The 10599-nt window shown below is 40.4% G+C and overlaps 1 protein-coding gene across 1 annotated transcript in view; it reads right to left on the bottom strand.

Annotated features, from left to right (window-relative positions):
* The window catches only part of ptprb (protein tyrosine phosphatase receptor type b), a 52660-nt gene continuing 42061 nt past the window's right edge, over positions 1-10599 (bottom strand). Inside the window, exons 26-31 of the mRNA XM_066667847.1 lie at positions 9602-9736; positions 9177-9299; positions 8846-9009; positions 3696-3831; positions 3187-3307; positions 1-2651 (exon numbers count right to left, since the gene is read on the bottom strand). Coding sequence (XP_066523944.1) covers positions 2629-2651; positions 3187-3307; positions 3696-3831; positions 8846-9009; positions 9177-9299; positions 9602-9736 — 702 coding nt within the window. The 3' untranslated portion in view covers positions 1-2628. The remainder of the gene's footprint in view (positions 2652-3186; positions 3308-3695; positions 3832-8845; positions 9010-9176; positions 9300-9601; positions 9737-10599) is intronic.

Genomic DNA, 10599 nt, shown 5'->3' with positions numbered 1-10599 from the left:
GTCTTTTTTCTTTTATTAAAAAGTAAGCATTAGATAAAATTCAGCTCATACATTCTTACAGGGTGGAACCATGGTTGTATTCGTTATATCAGGATACATGCGAAAAGTAGGGCGAATTAAACATTCAGATAGTCAGTGCCACGTTTACAGCCAAATGCAGTTTATAGGCCAAATAAACACTCTGTTCCCTGATCTGTCATCCTTTGCTCCACTTATATTTTGGGTGCAAGGACAGCTTTGGTGCCTTTATAATATATGTTGACATCCATTACCATAAAAGAGTATTCAAGCTATACTCACAAAGTATAATTCGTGCAAATTTGGAAAAAAATACAAATAAAATACAGTTTTCACAGTTTATATGAAAGCACAATGTTTGTGGTTATAAAATAGTATAGAATAAAACCCAGTATACCTACTTAAGTGCATAATACCCATATACTCTGTGTCTGTGGTAAAAATAGCATCAGTAGACTGGATTGTTTTCCAGCATCAGTACAGTATCATCAGCACTAATTCTTATGGCAGTGAACACAGCTCAGCACACATAGCTTATCAATATGGTTGAGGATGAATATGTACTTTGCACACCAGGGTGCAAGAGGGTACAATATTTTAAACAACAGAAATATCAGAAAGAGTCAGAAATATACCACCACTGATCACACCACTGATCATACCACTGATCACACCACTGATCACAGCACTGATCATACCACTGATCACAGGCAACAAAAATTTAGACATTAGAATGGTAATTCAGTGGCAAAACAGTGATAAACACTGGTTGAAGAAACTCAGTCTGAGTGAATCTTAGACACATATGCTTTGCTCTCCTTTATATCACTGAAGATTTAACAACAGGAAACGATAAGGATACTTCTGAAATGTCGGGAAATGTCTGGATGAGTGATTCTGAGTTTCAAAATGTTGGAAGTAAGTAAACTTCACTTAGGTTCACGTTTGCTCTGTCTATGGCTGTGGTGCAATTTTGGTTAAAATCAAGTGGAATCAAGGTGTTGATTCCATTGAATCTGTCATGTGCCATTAAAAGAAAATCGTAAAGTGCAACCACAGAAACAGCAGTTACACTTCCAGTGAAGGAAAGGAAGGAGCAAGTTAACAGAAATGATTTATTTTATGATATTTATATTGTATACCCAAGTGTACTGAAAGGAGATGATTTGATCCAAATGTTGCCCATGCCACAAATATTTGATTACACCCGTCAACAAAATCTACCCTGCAAAGCCAGTATGAATCACACTGATATAGAATAATGAGACATATATTTAATAAGAAGCAATGATGATAATCTGTGTCAACGATGGTCAGTTAGTCCAAGAGGTCCAATATCACTAATCCTCAACCTGGGTCATGTAAAATACTGTGGCTGCCCAAAAACAAAAATAGTAACTTTATAGGAGAAGGAAAATCATCTTAACTAAAAAAAACAATGAAAATTTAACTAACTATGAAGATAAAAAAACGGAAACTTGTTTTTCCATGGAAACTCCTAACCACAAACCCCAAAGCTACACCCATACACATTACACTGGAGAACTGAGTGATGATCCCATCACTAAGCAGATGCCCTACGGTGGGAATTCTTCAAATAAAACAAATTTGTTCCTCATGACATTTCACCAAACTCACCAACAGCAGTAGATATAGTGTTACGCTTCTAACACGTGAGGTAGCGTCAACAAAACAGCTTTATAAAATCATCTTCTACTGATTTTACTATTTTCCTTTGTATTTCAGAGCATCAGATTTAGAAACTACAGCATATTTTAAGATGAGTTTCAATGCCAACATACTCCTTAAATGTCTCTAAATGTGTTCCACAGCCTTCCAAAACATGCCATATTCTCCTAAAAGTTTTGCCATTTGACTGATGAATTGGACAATACCAAACCATACGCTCAGGTGTATGAGCGGGCACCACATGTTAGAGCTAGCTTCCAGAGAAACAAACAGATGGTACATACAGGAAGGAAAAAGCATGTGATTGGAATAACCTCGCAGACCCAGGCTTTGGGACAGTTCCCTGTAAATCCACAGCAGATTTGATGGCTCTCTAGATACAAGCATCATAATCTGTGACTTTGACCTTTTACCGTATGGAGGCACAAGAATGTGAAGACCCTGTCTGGAAAAATCCATGCAAATTCACAGAAAGGATTTTGCAAAAACGAAATCAAGAAGATGCTTTGACAGGGGGCGGTCAGGGTTAGTTCATAAAGCCTTTAAATATAGCTTTGTTCAAGCCGAAGCCCACTCTAATGCCTATAACATATACTGTATCACTCTGAGCCTAATCTCTTTCTTACTACACCACACTGTTATTCTGCTTTAACGTTTTGTTCAGTCAAACCTCATTGGTATGATATGCATGGTCTACAGTGGGCAACAGTAGAAAATATATGGCGCAGGTCTAGGGAGTTTCTATTCTAAACCAATACTGATAGAATGATAAAGAAATCAACCATAACTATCCATAAACAGCAAACTTTAACATTTTAAATATGCCTTGAGGTTGTATAAAAATAAACGCTATAACCCTTGAAGTGAGTGTCAAGAAAAGTATTTTTCTTCATTTATGACTTGTCAGGAGGCCTGCAGTCCTCAACGTCCAGTGTACAAGATATCTGAGGAGAAAGTACAACAAACTGTTTAGATATATATCTTTTTACACACACACACACACACACACACCCCAATCCGCTGAAACATCATTATGACCTCTTTGTTTCTACACTCATTGCCTATTTGATTAACTCCTCTGAACATATAGACACAGTTTATAGTTCTACAATCACAGACTGAAGTCCATCTGCTGTTCTGCATACTTTGCCAGTCCCCTTTCATCATGTTCTTTAATGGGCACAACCCCACAGGACAACCAGCTGATACCAGAGTGGATATTATTTGGTGAATGAATGATTCTCAGTTTGTCCGTGTTAGTGTGTGCTGCACTGGTACACCCACCCACCCCCCCGTTCCCTGCCTTGAGACAAAAAACTGAACCAGCCGAGTGTTGAGCAGGGATTCTTTGTTGTAATTCCATTTATAAATAAGTGTAATAAATAAAGTAGCTTACTGAATATCAATATCAATTAAAAAATAATAATCTAAGCTCATTCTGTTTTGTGAGAGCTCCTGTAACAGGTGAGATGTACTGACCTCTGTAGTAGTCAGGGTTGAAGTTTTCGTAGATGGGATACAGTGGATTCTCCTGTTCACAGCAGAGTTTCCTGGCTCTCAGGACATCCCGCACACACTGATGGATGTACATATACTGGCTCTATGGGGAGAAATATGAGGGCTTTGTAGTGCTAGCTTGGCAAGTTCAGTGTAATGACTCAGTAGCAGTGTTGCCTTGCTGATTCAGGGTGAATATGCAATGTCTAAATTTACATCCAGGTGTGAAATAACACCCAGAGTTGGTTTAATCTAAGCACAAATATATTAAAGGAACAATAAGTGATATTTAGCACTAAAGAGTATCAAAAAATATTTCTAAGACTATTGTGCATTTGTACACGTTTTTCCAAAAAAGTGCAACTCAAATTACATCAAGAATGAAACTGCTTTCTAGGCCCTGAATGAACCCGTTTACGGTCCACAGAGTGGGTCCACTAAAGCAAACTCAGGTCACTGGTATAATCAGCTGATAGCTGCAGTGGGCTTACCTCGGTCTGCACCATGTGTGAGCGATGTAGCCGGAGGTCAAACACAGAGCCGTAAATATCGATAGTGCCACGGCTGTCCAGCTGCTGCAGAGCACGGTCCAGAACGATAAAGGTGCCAGTGCGGCCCACTCCAGCGCTGTGGAAGGACAACGATAGTGAGCGTCTATAAGCCAAACCCAGGTAGTACCCCATAAACATTGTGCAGCACTACAACCAAGTTTCGTCAACATATTATACATAGACGAATGAATGGAAAGGTAGACTGATGAATAGATTAGTGAATAGTTATGGATGGATACATCTTAAAGATTAAAGAAAAACTGATGGAAAAATGGTTGGAAGGAAGGATGATACATGAGTGAGGGAGTGATGGATGGATGGATGTGTGGATGGAAAGAAGGATAAATGAATTAAATTGAACCGTGGCATATAAACAGATAATAGATGAATTGATAAAAGAAGAATGATTGGAATGAAGCATGATGGATGAATGGAGTGAAAGATGAAAGGGAATCACCCTGGAAGGGTGGAAGGAGAGATGAAGAAAGGAAGAATAAACAGGAAATAAAAAGATTGCCAGAAGAATGTTTTGAAAAGATGATGAAAGGATGGATGGATGAAAGGAATAAAGCAAGAGTTTCAATGGCCAGTTTTTTTTTTTGCTTTTACTGACACACCCCAGAACTTCCTCAGCAAATAGCTTGTGTGTAAGAGCGTGCTCTAAAACCTCACAACATCTGCTTGTGAAACACCAGTTTCTCCAATTTCTCCAGCCTCCAGGGCTGTGCGTTCCCTTCTCATCCCAGATCAGAATCTGTCACCGTCCCTAGTTTCCGAGCCCCAATCCTCACGAGTGACTCAGTTGCTGCCTCTGAGATTCTAATCCAATCCTTAGTTTGATTGTTTGTTTTCACAGCTCCCCCGGGTTTTAATCAAATACTAATGCAGCTCAATGTCTAAGAGGTTTAAATCAAATTATACGTGCCAGGATCCCTCATGAATTCCTGCCCAGACCCCCACCAGCCCTCAATCATTTTCAAGAACGAAGAAGCTGGGCCTTATGTATCTGAGGGAAGTAATGTGATTAGGGTAGAAAGATTCGGTGTGATTGAAGATGCTGCCTTTCCTCCCCAGACGGTCAGGTTCTCCTCCACTCTACCTCCTTCGGCCACTGGGAAATAAATCTGCGCCTCTGAGGTCACAGTGCAGCATCGTGATGCAAATTCTTATCAGATACTGGTGACGAATGAGAGAGAAGTAAAATGGCAAATATAATAGTATACACTAGTCTGGTGGAGAGGGGGGGAGCTAAGGGGGAGTGGAAGATACATGGTGGTTCTGGTAGAGATACATTATCCTAGACGTTTACTTTTAAGGCTTGATAACTTCCCCCCTCTTCTAATTGTATAATTCTGGAAATTAAATTTGCTTCCTTGCTCAGATCCTGTTAGTGATGAGGGTTTTGAACATTTATAGCGGAATCAGCAGTCTGGCTTCCTGTCTTCCTTTCTTCAATCCACTTACATCCTGAATACATTCACTGACTGACATATCAGGAGGTGAAGTGGCAAGGTGAAGTTATAATAATGTCCTTGTCCTGCTGATGTCTCTTCATTTGACAGGCAAGGATTTTAAAATGGCCGTCCAGTATGACACTATACCTGTCCTGTCAGGTGCATTAGCAGTGGCAGCTATAGTGTCATATTGAGCGGCCTGTTTAAAATCCCAGCATGGATCCTGGATCCAAGGTCTGGATTTGAAGACCTCTGACCTGAAGCCATAACTCCGTGATGATTCATTATTGTAAGTTGTAGGACATAATATAAAATTATTATAATCCCAGGCCATATTTCCAGTTGTGGCCATATACACCAGGGGGGTTCAATAAGTTCTCGTTATATGAAGTAAAACACAAATGAGATTTCTATATACTCACATTTAACTTCTATACTTTTGTTAGATCTAGCAATTAGCTTTTTAATATACAGTGGAACCTCTACTAACGAACGCCTATACTTACGAACTTTCCAAGATACGAACCGGGCATTTGAATATTTTTTGCCTCCACCAACGAACCATGACTCTAGAAACGAACCCGAGCCTCCGCTGAGCCGGCGGCTGGAAATGGCCACTGACCCCAATAGGCGAGTCTCCCAGCGCCCAGACTTGAGTGAGCTTTAAAGATTAGCACATTGTAGTTTTAGCAATTTAGCATTAGTGTAAATAGCAGACATCGAAATTCGTGCTAAGTTAAGCCGTATCTACGCTTCGTCTCCCCACATTCACCTCCTACTCTCCGTTATTCCACCCATCCCCCACCTCCCGTCATACAGACAGTGCCTGTGTTACTCCTCCAGCCAGTCGTCACGTCTTCAAGGTAGCGATGTGTAACCACTTATAACTTTATTATTTCTTTTTTATTACTGTTACCACTGTATTTCTTTTTTATTTTTAGTAACGCTACATGTATTTTTTACTAATTTGAGAGTGTTGTAAACATATATCAGTGCAAAAAACGGTGACTTTCGAGGTGGGGGCTGGAACGCATTAATTGCTTTTCCATTATTTTAAATGGGGAAAATTGACTCGAGAAACGAACGTTTCCACTTACGAACAGGGTCACAGAACGGATCAAGTTCGTAAGTAGAGGTTTCACTGTACACTTTGCCTTTATCTGAAAAATGATCATCAATGATCAAATGATTCATTTATATTTATCATCAGAAAACAAATCACTTTCTACAGAGATGTTTCTGTAAATTTGTGAACAGGTAAAAGTCTGAATATGGGCTGCAGTGTGAAGGAATAATGATTTGGTTTCATAGCAATTGCAGCAAAACTAAAATAAATAAATAAATAAAATAGGAATGATGGGAATGAACTGATGATTTCTTTATAAACCCTCAGAAAGTTTCACTTCCTGTAACCAGTATAACATTACCTGCAGGATTAGTAGATTACATCCACAGTGAGAACTTATTGAATGCCCCATCTATCTTTTCCCAAATTGGCTTTTTTCCCTCCTTCATTAAAGTAGGTCAGTTCTTAAATTTAGCACAGAACTAAGCATTTGACATAAGCTTGGAAGTAAAGTCTGTTGTTTGTGGATTTTGTTGTGAGGTTGGCCTCACATTTTTTCAGATGCCACTTTTCATTAACATAACAGAGAAGTAGGAGGCGCAAGTGCTGTGGGGCAGATGAGGACGGAAAGCAATAAAAGTCAGAAAATGTAATGAGGGAAATCACAGCAAGATCAAAATCCAATAACATTATCTGCCATTGCTGAGGGAGATGGAGGAGCACGCTCCCCACGGTGTCACAACCTCTGGATATGAAGGTGTGGAGGTGTTTAAATATGAATTTAACTACCTCGCTCACCCTACTCATTCTTTCTCATTCATTCTCTCTCTCTCTCTCTCTCTCTCTCTCACACACACACACACACACACACAAACACACACAAAGTACCTGGGAAATGTTTATACAGCACATACAGGGGTTGGACAATGAAACTGAAACACCTGGTTTTAGACCACAATAACTTATTAGTGTGGTGTAGGGCCTCCTTTTGCAGCCAATACAGCGTCAGTTGGTCTTGGGAATGACATATACACGTCCTGCACAGTGGTCAGAGCGATTTTAAGCCATTCTTCTTGCAGGATAGTGGCCAGGTCACTACGTGATGCTGGTGGAGGAAAACGTCTCCTGACTCGCTCCTCCAAAACACCCCAAAGTGGCTCAATAATATTTAGATCTGGTGACTGTGCAGGCCATGGGAGATGTTCAACTTCACTTTCATGTTCATCAAACCAGTCTTTCACCAGTCTTGCTGTGTGTATTGGTGCATTGTCGTCCTGATACACGGCACCGCCTTCAGGACACAATGTTTGAACCATTGGATGCACATGGATCCTCCAGAATGGTTCGGTAGTCCCTGGCAGTGTCGCACCCATCTAGCACAAGTATTGGGCCAAGGGAATGCCATGATATGGCAGCCCAAACCATCATTGATCCACCCCCATGCTTCACTCTGGGCATGCAACAGTCTGGGTGGTACACTTCTTTGGGGCTTCTCCACACCGTAACTCTCCCGGATGTGGGGAAAACAGTAAAGGTGGACTCATCAGAGAACAATACATGTTTCACATTGTCCACAGCCCAAGATTTGCGCTCTTTGCACCATTGAAACCGACGTTTGGCATTAGCATGAGTGACCAAAGGTTTGGCTACAGCAGCCCGGCCGTGTGTATTGACCCTGTGGAGGACATTACCCTGGATACCGTGGCTCTTGATACATCACAAAAACTTGCTGTCTTGGTCACAGATGCATTAGCAAGACGTGCACCAAGAATTTGTCCTCTTTTTAACTCCCAGCTTTAGCACCCATAATGTTGTGTGCATTGCAATATTTTGAGCAAAACTATGCTCTTACCCTCTGCTTCACACTCTGCTCTTACTGGTGCAATGTGCAATTAATGAAGATTGGCCACCAGGCTGCTCCAATTTAGCCATGAAACCTCCCACACTAAAATGACAGGTGTTTCAGTTTAATTGTCTAACCCCTGTATATGAAGTGTTGAATGTAATGTGTAATTGAGTATCTAGAAAGTCCATGCAAATATAAATTATTAAAAAAAATATTATATGCAAAATGCAAATGTGCAACATCCTGCTTTTCTTTTGCTTTTGTTTGTTGTCCTCTCTTATTTTTCTGACCCTGTGCTTAGACCTTTGACTCCTCCCATTCTCCACCCTTTTGGCACTTAGTACTTAAGGCCCTTATTAAGTTTAGACCAATAATATTACAAGTATAGATGTAATTTTAATGCCTCTGAAATCAACGCTATAAATAAAAATACAATGTAACACTATATTATGAGGATGACATGGAGTAAAACGTTTTATTTCCCAGCACTAGTGTACTAGCCGAATGCACTACAAAATTATGAAACGCACTCTGTGTGTATAACTCCATTAAAAAAAAATAAAGTGCATGTTTGACTGAAGGATGAAAACGTATTTGCACTAAACAAACATCATCATAACACGGCGCAGCCAAACTTTTGCATGTTTCTGTATATGATGCTAATGTGGGAGCACTGATTTTACCAGTGTGTTAACGTGCATGGTTTCTGAGTTTTTAAACACACCTGCAGTGTACCACAGTGGGGCCAGAGTTTGGTGATCTGTCGATATAATCCCTGACAGTCCTCACAAACTGAACGAGAGACTGAGTTGTTTCTGGAACGCCGTGATCTGGCCACACTGTGTAATGGAAGTGACGCACTACCCTGGAGTAGCTCAACTGGCCTTCCTAAAATCACACATGCAAACACACACATAAATAAACATGAAAAATATATATAAATAATATATTGTAGCCAGGTTTTAACATGTTTATCCAACAGGTCCAATTATGATCTTCATCAATGCAAACATGCAAAAATACAGTGATAGTCTCTGTATGTCATATGCACTCACACAGCTGATCTTGAACTCACGGATGGTCCACTCTAACAAAACAGACTCGGACAGCATTTGCACCACCAGGTCGCCATAGTACAATGGCTCCTTGTCAGTAGGCCAGTACTGGTCACATTTCACCTGCGTGATATTGAACCATTAGGGCACACACAGAGACACACACACAGTCACATGCCAGAAAACATGCAGCACGTGTCTGCTCTGACACAGAGTATAAACAGTTCACTCCCCTGGCATAACAGCTTTGACTCCATTACCACTAGTTCCATTTCCTCTGAATAATCATGCTAATGACCAGCCACTGACATCCCCTGTCCCTTGTCCCTTTCCATCTCCCCCACACCATTGTTTTGTTGTGGGTATCATTTATTATTAGTTTGGACCATGTGTTTCCATAGCAACAGTGACGCCTCTGTACTCACCCTGCCCTTCTCCATGCACTGCGTCACCATCACGATGTTGTGTATGTTCTGTTCCCACACCATTCGCCAGAAATCGTCTTTGGTCCCTGGTAGTGGCCCCTGTGTGGCGATGTACTCACGTCTGAAATTGTTTCCCTGAGAAAGAACGTCCATATGTTCATGTCAGATTCTACACACTTGATAGAACTGCAGGGTAATTTGACTGACCAGTGACGTCACCAGATCCAAAACAGATCTTTTGAAAGTAAATTGCTAATATGGAGAGCGTCCCAGTAAAAGGAAGAGATCCGTTTTAAGTCAGGAGGGCTTGCATTCTAATCAAGGTAATTGTACGTATAACAATTACACTTCAGGCTAACAATCTGAGAGTACTTCTGCCCTGTTAATTTCCCTCACTCTATCACGTGTTTCAACTCAGCAAGAGCTTGTTAAAGAGATGATGTGTTGAGTCATATGTTGAAGCAAGAAAATTCTATAAATGCTCTGGTAAAGATACTCCACATAGTCTTTGCTATGAATGGCAAGGACAGAAAGCCACATTCAAAAAGGGCTAACAGCTTTCATTCACAAAAGCAGGAGATGGGTGAAGTGGATTATGAAATGGAGTCATTTATTCAGGGTCTATTTATTAGAATCTTCAATCAGATCGTATGTTTTTATAGAGCTGGTTCAAGGATGAAAAAGACCCATGCTGCAACCAATAACAGTTTAAATTCGTTTGCAGTTCTTGAAAGTACCACAGGGGTGCAAATGAAAAGGAAAAACTGCTCCTTCGTGGCACTGTAGCAAGCCATTTGCCACAGAAGAAGATCGGCCTTCTGGTCATTTAATAACTTCATAATCTAACCATCTAAAAATTTGGGCAACAAATAATAAAAACAACACCTCTGTATCTCTTCCTCTTTCTCCTCAACTCTCCCCAGCCCTTTATACCCATCCTTGTGTATGTGAAAGCCACTATATAAGTGTAACATATTATTATTATTATTATTCTAAAT

Source organism: Hoplias malabaricus, chromosome 4 (assembly GCF_029633855.1).
Source record: "Hoplias malabaricus isolate fHopMal1 chromosome 4, fHopMal1.hap1, whole genome shotgun sequence".
Classification (NCBI taxonomy): Eukaryota; Metazoa; Chordata; class Actinopteri; order Characiformes; family Erythrinidae; genus Hoplias; species Hoplias malabaricus.
This window is presented reverse-complemented; position numbering and strand designations above follow the sequence as displayed.